The sequence below is a fragment of the Harpia harpyja genome, chromosome 1, assembly GCF_026419915.1.
Source record: "Harpia harpyja isolate bHarHar1 chromosome 1, bHarHar1 primary haplotype, whole genome shotgun sequence".
In the NCBI taxonomy this organism is placed as follows: Eukaryota; Metazoa; Chordata; class Aves; order Accipitriformes; family Accipitridae; genus Harpia; species Harpia harpyja.
Window position 1 is genome coordinate 34,577,365 of NC_068940.1, and position 15,714 is coordinate 34,593,078.

A 15,714-nucleotide genomic window follows, 5' to 3' on the forward strand; every position below is an offset into this window, starting at 1 on the left:
GTGCAACTTTTTCCTCTGCAGTTACAAATAGGCATTTTGTTTTCCTAAACCCTGGCTTTATTATTTATAATTTTATTATTCCTTTTAAAAGTCAGGTTTATTAGGAGTTCAGCCCTTGATATCACTCAAATACTGAAACTTACTTGAACTAAACTCCTGTTAAAATGAACTGAAGTTTATATGAGCAAGAACTGTTGAGAGCTACCTCCTAATCTGCACCGTATGTTGGCATGCTTCCTTCTCGGAGATGTCATTTTGCTTTGCTTCCAGTAGTTAACATTTCTTTTACAGAAAAAACTGAGGAGAGGCTACAGATAGCTTAATGGATAGGAGATTGGTATCTGCTGAATTGCCAATGTCTGTTTAAGGGTCACCATCTTCCACAACTATGTATTGCCTTCTGAGACCTCTCAAAATGCTTAGCATTTTTAACATCCTTTGCAAAATTCTCCAGTTGCAGAAATCACTCAGTGAGTATTAAGACTACAATGGATTTAGAACTGACTTGCAATCTTCCAGAAATAACTTTGTACACTATGGTAGATTACTAGCATGTTAACAATGTTTAGGAATAGTCCCATGAGGTGGAAGAGTCAGGAAAAATAAGATCAAGATAGGTCTCTCCAGCAAAAATTTATTCTCTTAACAGCTCTCACTTAGGTACTTATTTGCTACTGATCGAATCTGGTAGTTTATCATCAAACAGTAGCTTCTCTGTATAATAGCTTCTGTATTTGATGTTCAGTGCGAACAACAAGAATGCATGGGAATATTTACTGAATCTGAGTCTTTGCACAGACTGGCTAGGATTTCTGGCACTGCAGAAAGTAAAGTAACCTGTTTCTGGGAAGTTTGCCTCTCAACCTTTTCCAGTGAGGCTATTACTGTGCACTTATGAGCAAGTAACAGTCACTCACTGGTTGAGAGTTGTGTCCATGACATGCTGTCCTGCTGTCTCCCTGTTTGAAAAAAATACAATTTCTGCACAACTCAAGGCACTTTCAACATGGTTATTGTGAGAATTTTAGTAGAAAATGCTTGATGATGTGCCACGAAATACATGTGGGTTTGTCTGTTGCTATAACTGATTTTTTACGGCTTTATTAGTCTTGTAAATCACCTCTGCTTTATTCCAAGGATGAGTAAGAGAAACAGTTCAGGACAGTTAGTTGAAACCCTTCCATTCTGGAACAGCCTGCCTGTTCCACCAGCCAGACTCGGAGGGTCTCTGCGCCCTCTGGTGACCGACAACCGCCTAACGGTTTGCCCCGAAAACAGACCGTGCCGTAACGGTGCAATACGTACAACCTCAGTCAACTGTAACGTTGGCCCATTTTACCCAAGGCAGTAAGAGGAGGGCTCCTGAAGGTCTGAGTTAGTATAAAATGCGTATTAATTCCAACTTTAACTGATTAAGCCTTTCAAAAGCTAATCGGTTGCATTTATGAAATGAGCGTCTTACAAGACACTCGCATAACTAGAAACGTTTTCAAACGTAACTAAAACTCAGTTCTTAGTTGACGGAAGCTACTCAGTCGTACTCTTTATCCACACCTCAACTCACGGAGGGGGAAAGAACTCAAGCAACGTGACAGCTGTTGCCTTAATGTCGCCCTTCAGCGCCGTGCTCGGTGAGACGAGAACAACTCCACACGGAGATGCCGCCCCTCCCACCGGCACCGGAAGCGGCCCCGCCGCGCGCCTCCCGGGGCCGCCGGCGCGCGCATGCGCACTGAGCGCGGCCAGGCCGGGCCACCCGGCAGGCGCGTGACACCCTCCGCTGCTCAGGCGCAGCGGCTGAGGCTCCTCTGCGTGACTTCCACGCGTGCGTGACCCCTGACGTCAACGCGGCGCCGGGCGGCGATTGGAGGCCAGCGTTCCGCGCCCCACGGCACGGCGGCGGCGGCTCCCTCCTGGCTGCGCAGGCGCAGCGGCTACCGGCGGCAGTGCCTGGCTCCGGAGCGGTGGGGTGGGAGGAGAGCGCGGTGGCGGCAGCGCCCCCAGCCCCGCTCCCGCCCCCGCTCCGTGCCCGCCGCCGCCATGAAGATCTGGACCTCGGAACACGTTTTCGAGTAAGTGCAGCGCGGGGACGGCGTGAGGGGAGAAGCAGGGCTGGCCTCGGGGAGGGCGGCCGCTCCTCCTCCGGCCGGCGGCTGAGGGGGCTTCGCTGCCGCTGGGCCGTCTGCCCCCCCACTCCGCCCCTCTCCCGGGCCGGCTCGGCGCCGCAGCCATGCTCCGGCCGCCGCGGCTCGCTCGCCTCCGTTGACCTTCCCCTTGCGCGTCCTTGCCGCCGTGGGGAGCCGCTCGCCGGCTCTGAGGCCGCTCTGCTGGGGGGTGCAGCCCGGCTACCGGAACGCGGGCGCCGCCGCTGCCGCCAGCGGGGCGGGCAGCGTGTGGGGTGACTGCCGTCGGCTGGGGAGGCAGCCGGTGAGCCTGTGGAAGCCGCCTACAAACCGAACCGGGAGGCGTACCTGCGTAGCGCGGATCCAGCTGTGGTGTCGGCCGCCTTACGGGGTATCTTTGTGCTGTCCTCGCCTGCGGGGTGTAGGACTGACCAAAGCATTGAGTCGCTTCGTGTTGTCGGGGCTCGAGGGCTCCAAAACGCCTGTGCTGAAAAATAATCCGAAGGAAGTACTTGTCAGAGGAAAGGAACAACTTAATGAATTACTCTAGTGCTACTGAAACCGGAAAAAATTGCAATCTTTCAGCATCATGTCACAGGGAAAACATTCTTATCACATTATAAGCCAGAAGCTAATTGAACTCAGGAGTCCTGATTAATCAGGCGTATTGTATGCTGAACTTGCATGTACTACCCTCCAATCCACAAAACAGGTGTTTTCCTCCAGGGAAGGATACTTGTAGGGTCTAGAACTAGAAATTGAACTGCTTTAAAAATACAAATCAATTGATGTGTTGTATTCAGTGTTAATAGAAATCCTGTTAAAAACCAAAGGCATACAACTTTGTGTCTTGATTCTGTTTTGGCAGTCACCCCTGGGAAACGGTCATGACGGCTGCCATGCAGAAATACCCAAATCCCATGAACCCCAGTGTGGTTGGAGTCGATGTCCTGGACAGACACGTAGACCCTAGTGGGAAGTTGCACAGCCACAGACTCCTCAGTACTGAATGGGGAATACCCTCCATTGTGAAATCAGTATGTATTGTATCGCAGAGCTTGAAAAGGGTGCCGGAGGGAGGGGAAGCTTGTGAACCAGGTGTTGTAATAGGCCTGTATCATTTCGTAACTTTAATGGTTTAAAAACGTAAGCATTTATGTATCAGGAAAGCTCAACAGCAGTACACGTAATGACTTCCTGATAGCCAAAAGCTGCCTAGATCTTAGACTGGGTCCATCTTGAAAATGAGATCTACCTCAACTGAATAGTTTTGTTTGAAGCTAAACCCTAATTCTGTTGTCTCAGTGTCTGTTCAATAGAGTAACCACTAATTATGCATTTAAAGGCACTAAAAAATGGCAGTTGGTTAGCATAATTAATTCCATATATGTTTGCTTGTCTTCTAGCTCATTGGCACGTGCAGAACAAAGACATATGTTCAGGAGCACTCTGTTGTTGATCCAGTGAAAAAAACAATGGAGCTTAAATCCAGTAATGTAAGTAGTTGTGTTTGTGCAGTTGAAAGAGATTACAGATTATAATAATACCTTGTAAATTTGAAAAGGAAAATCATATTGACGTTAACTTGAAATTTGGATTAGAACAATACAAGTTAAAGGTTTAAGTAATGTGTTTATAGTTGACCGGTTCTGTTTTTCAGAAAGGACCTACTAGGTTTTTGGAACTTGTCAGGACCGAAGCATCTGAACATACTGATGAACAGGACAGGAGTAGTTTTGGGGGCAGCAGCGGGGATGTTAAGAAAAAAATTTTAAAAGCCATTTGGTGTACACTGTCACTGTTTCCTAACCATGTAACATTTTGCTCTTTGTACTACTTCGTCTGTCTGATACCACTGTTGAAATATTCTTGTAAATGTGGTAGTCTGTATTGGTAAATGATCCAAAAACTTAAGGAAAGAGAACTAGATCAGCAAATGCTGAACTTGGAGATTTCTCTACCTTGTTCTACAACCCTAATTCTTGCAGGAAAAGTATAATGTTTAAATTGGATATAAGCATTAGTTTTGAATCTGCAGTTTAATTTACTACATTCCTTCAATATTTTTATCAAGGGCTAATCTTGTCTTATGTTCTACAGATCTCATTCACAAACCTCGTGTCAGTAGATGAGAGGCTTGTCTATAAACCACACCCTCATGAACCAGAGAAGTAAGTAGCTCTTTGTTCTGAGATTGCCCTGAAGTAGTAGTTACAGACTTTGGCTTTGAAAATTTCCATGGTTTCCCCTGAACAGAAGATGAGGTTTACATCACCTCTGTTACGGTAACTTGGCTAAAAAAGAATTAAATGGACTGTCATTTTCTCTAGTGACATTGCTTCTGCAGAGCACTACTAGGAAACTTAGTGTCATGCTATGATGGAGTCCAATTCAGATCAGCTTTTCAGGGAGTTGTCCTACGTCATATCTGTAACTGAGTTTGTATACATCTTCAGTTATCAGCTCCGTATTTCTGATCTCTTCATCAGCCTGAGCACAGAACCACCACTAGAAGCCACATTTATCTGCCTTCAGTCTATAGTTTTGGAGGTTTGGGTTTTGGTGTTTGATTTGTTTGGTTTTTTTTAAGGCAAGTTTAAAGCTTACTGAGTCTATACTGCTGGAACTAGTGATAATTCTGAAGAATCTTTCTAGGGTTTCTAACATAAGAGGTTTTTTCCTCTCATGACAGTCAGAAATGTTAAATCCCTATTGTTGAAGGGGATGTCTTAATACTGTTTTCCCAGTTTGCCTTCACTCCAAATCTGCTGTTTCCACTCTTAACTTCCTGGTGCTAAAGATGGAAATAGTTGAGTGCCACAAAGGGACAGCTGGACTTAGTGGGACTCTTGGTTTTTGTTTTATGAGTAAAAGCATAAAGCAGTTAAGCACTGTGGAAGTGGGTTGTGTTTATGGGGCAAGACGTTCTGTGTTCTACAGTGAAGCTGATGAGGAAATGTACTTGTTGGAGAGGAGTGAGTTTCTTTCAGCAATGCATTCTTTTTTTAAACTACTCGGAATAATTCCATTTCCTGCTCTCTGTTTCAGAACCGTTTTGACACAAGAAGCAATAATATCTGTAAAAGGTGTCAGTCTTAGCAGTTACCTAGAAGGGCTAATGGCAAACACAATTTCTTCCAATGCTAATAAAGTAAGTATGACCCTTGTGTAAAATGTGTGACCACTGGCTAAATGACAAAGGGAATAAAAATATCTTTCTTTTTTTCTTTTTTTTTTTTTTTTTTGGCTTCTTTTGGCAATCTTAGGAAGGCTATGCATAGTTCTACTGCATTTACTGTGGAGACTGAATGCTCAGCTTGCTGAACTTCCTCTTTTTTTTCCTCTTGTGAATGGAGATAATAAATTATTATTGGCAAAGCTCTCTGAATCTTCACTGGAAAAAACATCTCCACTCACTTAACAGTCTGCTGCTGTCACTGTTTTGCTGCCCTCTTGATGCCATCTGTTAGTTTTTACTGTTGAAAAAGGATATACATCCAGACAGATCTGAAGTAGTTATGTGGGAGTAATGAAGTGGTGTTTTAGTTGAGAGGCTGTCCTCTGGGAATCCAAAGATGTCTTGAGTTCAGCCTCAAGAATGATAAAACAATCTGGATAAAGTCTTTTGTGGTTCATAATGTGAGCACTGCTGACATAAGGAATTTTTTCATGAAATGTAAGGCAGTACATATTCCTGCAGTACTCTGGTTATTGAAGCAAAAAATATCACAGAGGCATGTATTTCGGTACCTTTTCTTCCTTTTTCAATTATTGTGTCATTAGTAATTTTCAGTAAGACAGGGTTTAACCTATTTACTTATTTACTAAGATTTATACACTGATAAACTTCTCTTTAACTGTAGGGCCGTGAAGCATTGGAATGGGTAATTAACAGACTGAATGCTGAAATTGAAGAGTTCGCAGCTTCAGCAAGAGGAACCATGAGGAATTCAATGGCAGCAGCAGCATTTGTAGAGAAATGATAGTAAATATACCTGTATTACTAACAAAGTTTAACAATCTGAAGCTTCTCTCCAAACCTAAATACATGTATCCTTTGTTATTTAAAGGCATACCTGTGTATTAGGCATGTTTCAAATTTAATTTGGAGAAAAGCTGAATTCTTACTAATGAGGCTGATGCGCAAAGCCTAGTTAATATATTGGTTCAGCTGGACCGAATTTCAGTTACAGCTGAAGAAGTAATTTTAAAGTATAGTTCCTGTATTTACATGAACACTAACTTATAATGTTTTCATATATGAAATAGCCTTATTTAGCGATGAGGCTGCATATGGTGGAGGAGGCTGGCATGTTAGGTTAACTTCTGTGGAATTTTTATTTTTGTGTGACTTATGGACTACCTCTTTCGGGACCAAGCCCAAAATTCAGCAGAATGGTTTGTTCCAGCATTGTTCTGTTTGTTAATTTTTGATAGTTGTGTGATACAACTTGGTTTAAAAGAAAGTTTATTACTTGATGTTTGAAATACAAAAGAATGTACAAAATATTTTTTGATAAGCTTTTTAACTTGTTTGGCTAAACTAACATGGTACTCAAATTGTTTTTCAGTCAATATAGGTAAAACGTACAAAATGTCTCTTATCTACTAAGACCTAAATTCTATTCCTAAATGCAACATTAATGAGCTGGGCATGCAGTAACTTAAAATAAAATTTTATCTTAAAGTTCTGTAATAAGGATCTCTGTTTCTAAAAGCCCATTGAATAAAGGGGTGCAACAAGTATAGAGCCTTAAAATCTTGCAAGCTGCTAGGGCATCTAAGAATAGTAGGTGTTAACTTCAAAATTTCAAAGAACCATTTAAAGGACTAAAAAAAACTTTTGTGAAGTTGGCTAAAGCAATACCTTAACATAAGAGGAAGTAATATTAAAGAATGTTAATGATGTACACATTAACTTGATCATGCTTCAAAAATAACCTGTTACATCAACTGAACATTGTGTTGTCCTTTAATTTAAAGTGTTCTAAGTTCCAGAAATTCCTTTACCTTTTGAACTAATTTGCTTACAAGTCTCTTCAAATGAAAACCTTGAGAATAAAAAGTTTTCTACAGTTTGTGTTTGTTTCTTGGTACTTGCTGTAGATTCTTGGTACTGCCACCAGTCATTAGCTGTGGGAAATTAAAAGTTAGACCTTGACATTCTTCCTTACACAGTATACCAGTCTGCTGGTAGTCCTGTTGACTTCAGCAGGGGCTATCTGTCCCATGAGGCTCCTTCAGTGTGAAGGAAAAATGGAAGGACACAGCCCTGAATTAGCTGATGCTTGTATTTTGGTGCCAGAGGTTTTTCCTGGAATTTTGATTCTAAGCTTACCAGTAATTTCAAGACTCTCTTTTAGCCGTTAAGAACTGTAATGTCACCTGTCCCAGCATATTTTATGTTGCATGCCGTTTCTGTTATATCAGAATTGCCTATTGAACAGTGTCTGCTATATAGAGAACCAGAGCTTATTTTAAGTGGTACAGACATGGGAACACATTCTTCTGTAAGATTTGTGTAGGGGGAAGAAAACAGGTGTGTATGTATATATATACATATATATATATTAAAAAAAAACTTAAAAATTTAACTATTCTAAATATTTTTCTAAAAAGAAACAGTTTCAGACTACCTTACTAAATTGAAATCATTGAGGTTTGCCATGCTTTTACAGGAGATTATTACAACTGAAATAGCATTTCAATTTAAAAAGTGTATGTGAAACTTCTGCAAAACTGTACCATCATTTCTGATAAAAATGCAATGCTTGAAAGTAATTTTTAGTGTTTGTTTAGCCATTAGCATCACTTGGTATTTTAAAGTCAATTTGTTCTTTTCCTAATTTTTCTGCGCTAAGGACTGCACATATGAACTCAACTCACAGTTTGCCCTTGCACTGAAAAAAACTTACTGTTTAATTTTTGCAAGCATTCAAAAACTTCTTGAAAGATCATGATTTTCTTTATTCTATTTTATTTATATGCCTGCATTCTCATTCTGTCAAAGTATGGCTTTCTGTATGTGGCACTTTTTAAATAAAACTTTATCTGAGTTCTGGCTAGTTCCTGAAACTTCCTGATCTATTTGATTTTTATAACTACTAGGCGAGTAATTTAAAATGAGGGAGGTGAAGAAATACTCTGGAGTTACTAGCTTCTTTTATTGAAATGCATATCCTAAAATGCACATTCACAGCTGCTGTGGTCTTTTTTGTTTCTTAATAACTCTGCTTTTCTGCAAATCCGACATGTTAACTAGTGACCAGATTTCACAGTTTGCTAGATCCTGTGGAAAGGTTTTCAGTCTACTTGGACTGAGATTTGTATGCCACAATTTACCTGTTAAGGAATGCATCTCTGCACGTGGAATCTAATACTCACTATTGTTAAGAGCAGAAGAGAACAAAATGTTTGGGTCTCTACAAGTCATGTAACAGCTTGTCTGTTTACCACCAATTCTCACAATAGGAGACTGCATTTAAAGTGGCTTTGATGGGGAGTGGAGGACTGTGTGTGCAGCAGTTACAACCTGTGTGCTGTCCCACTGCAGACGGAAGTAGATACCGGCCCTGTGCTCAGTATGCATACATACTCAGATGGTTTCTTCGCTAGTCACTTCAAGTCATATGTTCCCTCTGGATCAACTTCACAGTGCACTGCAGGGCTATGTCATGGCTGGCAATGCTCCAGTGAATGTAGAGTGCTATGGATGAATGCACTGATACTGCAGTGAGTGTGACCTGAAGTAGTGCAGAGAAGCTATGGGTTCTGGTGGTTAGAAGGAATGGGGGAGGCAGGTAAGAGAAAGGAGCTACAGCTGGAGGGACAAAACTAAAGGACCAGGAAGAAAGAAAATAAAGGGGGGGGGGGGGCAGAGCAGAAGGGGCAGAGGTGGAAGAAAGTGATGTGAACAAATCAGTGGTGTGGTCCCTGGTGGATCCCTACCTGCTTAAGCTTGTCTAAATGGATTCATGTTTTACCTTATCTGCAGATTTAGGCTTACATCAGTAAACTTCAAATTCACCCATATAAATTTGCGGAGAAATAGAACAGCAGTGAGTAAGTTTTAGATCCAAAGTTCAATGGCCTGGAGAATATTTGAGATGGCACTGTTAAATCTTTTGTTCTCACTGCCTGCCTTCTGAAGTTTTCACCAAGAGATCATTAGGTTTCCTTGCTGTTCATTGTCTTAATTATTTTGGATTATTTTCTCATGTTCCTGTGACCCTTAAGTACTCCCAACACAGCTACTAAGGATTTCTGCCAGGAGGGGGGACATGCTACAAGTCTCCAAAGCATCCTTCTAAAGCAAGTTGCATCTAGAAATGCTATTACAGTTAATTTAAAACCAGAAATCTAAATTGCAGTAGCTGGAAGTTGAGGTCTTGGCAAGCTTAATGCCCTCTTCTGTTGAGACTGAACACTTACATCGTCTGCTGGTTCTACTAAGCACTAAGCACAGTGCCCATGAATTCTCAAATATTTGTATGGACATAGCCAGGTGCCTATGGAAAGATTCTTCTGAATGAAACTGCTTACCTGATTTGTATCTAAAAGTTGAAACAAGGAATGCAAAAATTGTTTTTCCTCAGGTTTGATATAAGAATTGGCCATACCAGTGGTGGGATTTTGGTGTTAATTTCGTAAAGATTTTTTTACTCTAAATTACACCCGCCTTGTCCTTGTCCTTCACTTCTTGATTTAAACAGACTCAGGATGGCTAAAGCAGCAGTATAATGGATTGACTTGTTTTACGTTGACTGCAAGGCATTCTAAGAAGAACAGATCTATAGGGTTTTAATTTTTTTTCAGTGGTGTGTAGTTGTCTAGCTTCCATGTATCCATCTGCACTATAAACTTGTTCAAGACTTGCGTTTGTGCACCTTGCTAATTGCCTACTGCTTTCTGTTCTGCAAGGTGCTGCTTTTGACAATCTGAATTGAAAGCTGCTACCATGGAAGAAAGCAAAATCCTACATTTACTGTGACACTGAAATGACTTGTGTCTTTATGAACACTAAAATAATACCACTTTCTTCAGTCAGCAATAGAAGTGAAGTACTTTCAAAAAGGCTTAATTTACCTGTGTCCTGGTTTCAGTTGGGATAGAGTTAATTGTCTTCCTAGTAGCTGGTACAGTGCTATGTTTTGAGCTCAGTATGAGAAGAATGTTGATAACACACTGATGTTTTCAGTTGTTGCTAAGTAATGTTTAGTCTAAAGTCAAGGATTTTTCAGCTTCTGATGCCCAGCCAGCAAGAAGGCTGGAGGGGCACAAGAAGTTGGCACAGGACACAGCCAGGGCAGCTGACCCAAAGTGGCCCATGGGATATTCCATACCATGTGATGTCACATCTAGTATATAAACTGGGGGGAGTGGGGACAGGGGGATCGCTGCTTAGGGACTAACTGGGTGGCAGTCGGCGGGTGGTGAGCAATTGCATTGTGCATCACTTGCATATTCCAATCTTTTAATTATTACTATTGTCATTTTATTAGTGTTACTATTATCATTATTAGTTTCTTCTTTTCTGTTCTATTAAATTGTACTTAACTCAACCCACGAGTTTTACTTTTTTTTCCGATTCCGTTCCCCATCCCCCTGGGTGGGGGGGAGTGAGGGAGTGGCTATGTGGTGCTTAGTTGCTGGCTGGGGTTAAACCACGACAACCTGAGAAGTATTTCTTCTTGCTGATAATGGGTGTCAGCACCTGTTCAGTCATATAGCAGTTAACTATAAATGTAAACCAGTTGTTTGTTTTGGAAAAAACAGAAAAAAACTTAACCACCCTTTCCTACAACATTGCTGATTGGTCTATTGTGGTCTATACTTGCAGCTAAACTGTACAGTTTAGCATATTTCCAATAAATGTCATATATGGTAAACCTAAGCACCCATTGTCTAGTAACTGCAACCTTTCAAAGCCCCCTGGCATTGACAGTTGGTTCAAAGGAAAGATCAGCACCTTGTTGAGATTCATGTTTATGGAAGAACTGAAGAGTGCCGATAAAGAGAGCTTGTGTGAAAGCACTGAGTCCTTTTAGAATCCTTCTGTTTCTCAAGGTGAAAGTTGTTCTTTCACTTGCACAGGACCTGTTAATTTCTTTCTCAAATAATTTGATAGCTTTGCTTTATATGTTGGCATAGGATTGAATTATTCTAAAGGTGAGGTTACATGTTACAACTACGCTGAACTAATTGCTTACCTTCAATGAAAGGAAGCAGTCCTGTGTCTGCCTGCCTTCTTGTTCCTGGCTGTGCTGTCCCACTTCTTCCCTTGCACTGAAGATAGTGGTCTTCACACCCTCTGTTGAGCCAAGTCAACTTGTTGAGCCAAAAAACCATGAATGTGAGAAGTGATATAAACTTTATGCAGCCAGCAGCAAGGTGAGACACACTGAAAGAGGAGACATGGAGGATCTCTTTATCTATAGGAAGCTATTGGGTGAGCTGAAATTATATTGCCTCTGCAATGTGTATTACAATAATTTCATATTGCATCTACTAGAAAGAGTATTTGATGCTGTAAACAATGTATGTTATTATAACAGTAAAAATTACAGTTTTGTAAACCAGTAACATTGTTAAGTTAAAGACTTTCAGGCTCACATATCACAAGAAGTTCAGCACAAGGTGGCTTTTTTACATTTTCTTTTTCTCCAGAAAGATTTGACAGTCCTTTAATCAAAAAGTTTAAAAACACTGAGCTAAACAAATATTATCAGCTAGAATATAATAAAATGAACAACATAACATAGTAAATATTTTCCTAATCATGCACCCAATCCTTTTTACATCAAATTAAATGAAACCATTGCCCCTGCTGTGAACTTTGGTATTCCTAGAGCCTGTTCAACTTTGTGGACACTCTGGTAAGAAATCTGCTTTATAATACAGTAAGTAGCATCATTTTGGTGAGTTCTTGTTAATGGTTTTTTGGGGGGACTGTGTAGATATTATTTACCTGTCAGATAACTGCTTTGGTTTATCTAGATTTAAACTCATTTACATATAGCAGCTGCAGCAAAATCTAGTAGGTATGTTGTGAAATTGGGAGTAAGGAAGTGTGTATCAGAACCTGTACTTGGAATTAATTTATATTTTATAGTCATGTCATATTCCGAACTATCTAGCTGAAGTACTAGAAGCATGTCACCTTCTTAGCCTGATGCTCTATACAGTTTTATTTTCTCTATTTATAATTGCCAGTTTTGAGGAACATTCAGCAAGCTACACAATTTCCCTGCTTTTCCTGTGAAAGAATAGATAGAACAAACAGAAACAGGGTGCTACTGCACAGATGATGTTGTTTCCCTATCTGTCTGCAAAGTGAGATGCAATAATGGCCCTTATTTACTTAGGATCCTAAGTGTCCCTTGTCTTTGAAAGAAGTGTAAGCACGTATGAGATGATAAAAATTTGTGAAACCAGGCTCCAGCTATTGATGTCACCTAGGTGTTTTTAAAACTTCTATTCAATATTATCATCAACTGTGGACAGAATGTTTTACATTATCATGCCATTTTGTCATAAAAACATTTTAAAAGTAACACAGGTACAAAAGTTATTAAATACATTAAAACAGGAAGTCAAGCACAAGATTCTTAAAACTTGAGTGTACCTGAATTTTGCTCTGCAGATCCTGGGTCCCTCCAGAGACTATTTATGCCAAATTTTGTAGAATAGACAGCTGAGAATTTGGATTACAGCACAAAATTATTTTTACTTTGAATCCAGATGTCCAAAAGTTAAAAATTAATGTCTTCATCTACTTCATCAACTAACCTTCAAAATGTTGTCCTGTAATAGGAAACAGCAGAGAACTGCAACTTTATCTTAAGATTACAGCTGATTTCGGAGTATGTTTTCTGCTGGTGCTCTGTGAGGAGTGCTGTACTTAGACAAGAGGAGATTTAATAGGAGATGACCTGTATTGTCATCAGCATGGCATGATTTCCAGTAGCTGTGGAACAGATTAGGGTCATCAGCAGAGAGAACAGCAGAGCTTTACCAGCACAGCCCAGTATGGCTTACACAGGCAGAGAAAGGAGATAAATCCACAGCTATCAAAGGTAGGAAGCATTATTACTGACCTGTACATTTTATACAATAGTGACCATAACTCCATGTTTCTTGACAGTGTTATTTCATAGGAAAATGTGCAGTAACTTTGCCATTTTAAATTAAGGCAGAAGGAACACAGTGAAGAGATGATGGAATTTATAGTCTGTTGGAAATCATGTTGATACTGGCTTTTTATTGTATTGTAATTTGCCTTTTATACAATTATTTGTTCTCCCCTGTACAATGTACTTGAGAAACTTTTAAGATTAAAGGCAGTCAAAAATGATAGTGGTGTTAGATAGCAAGCATTTTTTAAGGGGTTAATTATTTTTGTTGTTTTATTAAGAATATAGGGCAGCAAGCAAACTTGGAATTTCATCACAAATTATGCAGTTAAGAAAAATTTGCTTTGCCTTTTGATCTATAAACATTGTACTCTTGATAAAATTACAACCATGTTGCATGAGCTCTAAAATTACAGATGCATTATGAATAAATATTAAGTGTATTCAAGAACTATTTTGGGTGTTATCATTGGTACATAAGCAGCTTTTTTTAGCCTGGTAATTTTTGTGTCATGCTAAATCCCCACAGTTTTAATATTTGCATAGGAAGACATCATTCCTGTCAACTTCAGTCCATGTTCAGCTGACACCTGCTTCAGTTAAGAGGTGACCTCAGTGGGAGTTGCACCCATGGTGATTATGTTAAGTCCATTATACACGCATCTGGACATCAGTTGTGTAATTACATGGCAAAGCTTGGGTGTATTCACCTGAGAACCTGCAGACTCCTGTATATGTGTATCTTTCACTTTCTTGGTCCATAAAATACTTTTCTGATGACTCTGAAAAACTTTATGTGCATTCCTGTGCCTATGTCTGGAAAGACAACAGTAGGTTTCAACTACCCTCTGCTTTGCAGCACAGTCTTGAGACAAGAGAAGGCAACTGTAGATCAGCCTCTTGATCTACTCATACTATAATTAGATGCACCTTTATGAACTCAAATATAAGCTGTTCTGTTCCCTTTTTAATTAGATGTCTCCCTTCTATCAGAACTTCTCTTTAGGGTATTTTTATTAAACAATGCAAACTAACCACAAATAAAAAATTATTGTTATTACAGTACAGGTTTTATGTCCAGAGGTACAAAATAAAAGCAATAAAATAAGACCTTTTTTTTTCTGAAAAACAAGTAGAACTGATATTGCTGAAATGGGTATTTCTTAGTTAGCATACTGCTAGCTTCCAAAAATAAATCCTGCACATGCTGCAGAGAAAAATACTGTTTTCTTTGCCATGTTTGTTAGCATCATCAGGAAGATCCACATTTTGTACTTAGATGTTATGAATCAAAAGGAAATAATCCTTCATACCTTTATAGTCAGAGGCCCAGTTTGACTTGCTGCCATTTACAGCTGTGTATTTTTTTTTTTAAATCTCTGTCCGTAACCAGTAAGCAGCCTAGTATCTGAATATCCTATGGTATCTGGAAAAGAAGAACAAAAATGTTTTAATTTCCACTCTATTACATAACTATTATTTTATTCCAGACCTTCAGGACAGGGAGATGGCATTTGACAGGAGGGTATTCTTTGTCAGGCTATCATAGATGCTAAAATCTGGTTGAACAAGGAGAGACATGCCAGGACAGAAGAATGTCTGCTACTGTACGTATTATTCTGTACTTGTACTTCTGTACTGGTCCTCTGTGAAGGAGCAATATGCTAAATAAGTCTGTCAGCAATTATTACTAGAGTTTTTCTGCACCAAAAGAGAAACTGCAAAGAGACATAAAGATTAAAACTGTATGTTTAGTTATTTTCAAAAGTAATATTATTTGTGTTCATTATGTCTTTTTGTTTTGTTTTGGCATGTTATTAGAGATCTTTAGTTTAAAATACTTCTGATTTAACACCAGTCATGTTGTGGATTTACTTGGCTTTTCAGTGTCATCTCTTCAGTCTACCTGGACCTACTTGGTCTCACTTTTTTGGCCTCCCTGGACCCCTCCAGTGTCAAGACTTCAGCCTCCTTGGAACACTTTAAACTCCCCTTTTCAGATTCTTTGGATTTATCCAGTCTGAGCTCTTCATCCTCTGTGGACTTCTCCAGTCTCACTTCTTCATCTTCTCTGGACCTTTCAAGTCTCACATCTTCAGCCTCTTCGGACTTCTCCAGTACCTCCTCTTCAATCTCCTTAGAGCTCTCCAGTCTCACCTCTTCAGATTCCTGGGAGCGCTCCAGTTTCACTTCTTCAGTTTCACTGGACCTATCAAGTCTCACTTCATCAGGGTCTCTGGATCTCTCTGGCGACAGTTCTTCAATCTCCTTAGATCTCTCAAGTCTCACCTCTATACCCTCCCCAGATTTCACCAGTCCTACTTCTTCACCCTCTCTAGACCTCTCCAGTCTCACTTCTTCGTCATCCCTAGATGTTTCCAGTCACACCTCCTCAGCTTCCTTGGACTTTTCCTGTACAATCCCTCCATCCTCACTAAGTGTCTCAGAGCACACCTCCT

General features: G+C 40.1%; 2 protein-coding genes across 5 annotated transcripts in view; one reads left to right on the forward strand and one right to left on the reverse strand.

Annotated features, from left to right (window-relative positions):
* ZNF831 (zinc finger protein 831) overlaps positions 1-15,714 on the reverse strand; it is a 65,118-nt gene that overhangs the window by 46,439 nt on the left and 2,965 nt on the right. The window contains exons 2-5 of one of the 4 annotated variants that reach the window (XM_052786376.1): positions 14,569-14,681; positions 12,748-12,926; positions 11,333-11,523; positions 2,472-2,610 (exon numbers count right to left, since the gene is read on the reverse strand). The gene's annotated coding sequence lies outside the window, so the exon portion shown is untranslated. Of the gene's footprint in view, positions 1-2,471; positions 2,611-11,332; positions 11,524-12,747; positions 13,198-14,568; positions 14,682-15,714 lie in introns of those variants that run through there. The other 3 variants (XM_052786393.1, XM_052786384.1, XM_052786411.1) reach the window with 3 other exon arrangements.
* On the forward strand, positions 1,926-8,188 carry PRELID3B (PRELI domain containing 3B). Its single transcript, XM_052786431.1, has 6 exons — positions 1,926-2,072; positions 2,992-3,160; positions 3,530-3,619; positions 4,224-4,294; positions 5,172-5,274; positions 5,987-8,188. The coding sequence occupies exons 1-6, from the start codon at positions 2,041-2,043 to the stop codon at positions 6,104-6,106; spliced, it is 585 nt and encodes a 194-aa protein (XP_052642391.1). The 5' UTR covers positions 1,926-2,040; the 3' UTR covers positions 6,107-8,188.

Coding starts and splice junctions, on each gene's coding strand:
- PRELID3B (XM_052786431.1), top strand. CDS start 2,041: ATGAAGATCTGGACCTCGGAACACGTTTTCGA. Junction 2,073..2,991: donor ACCTCGGAACACGTTTTCGA/GTAAGTGCAGCG, acceptor CTGTTTTGGCAG/TCACCCCTGGGAAACGGTCA. Junction 4,295..5,171: donor CACCCTCATGAACCAGAGAA/GTAAGTAGCTCT, acceptor TCTCTGTTTCAG/AACCGTTTTGACACAAGAAG.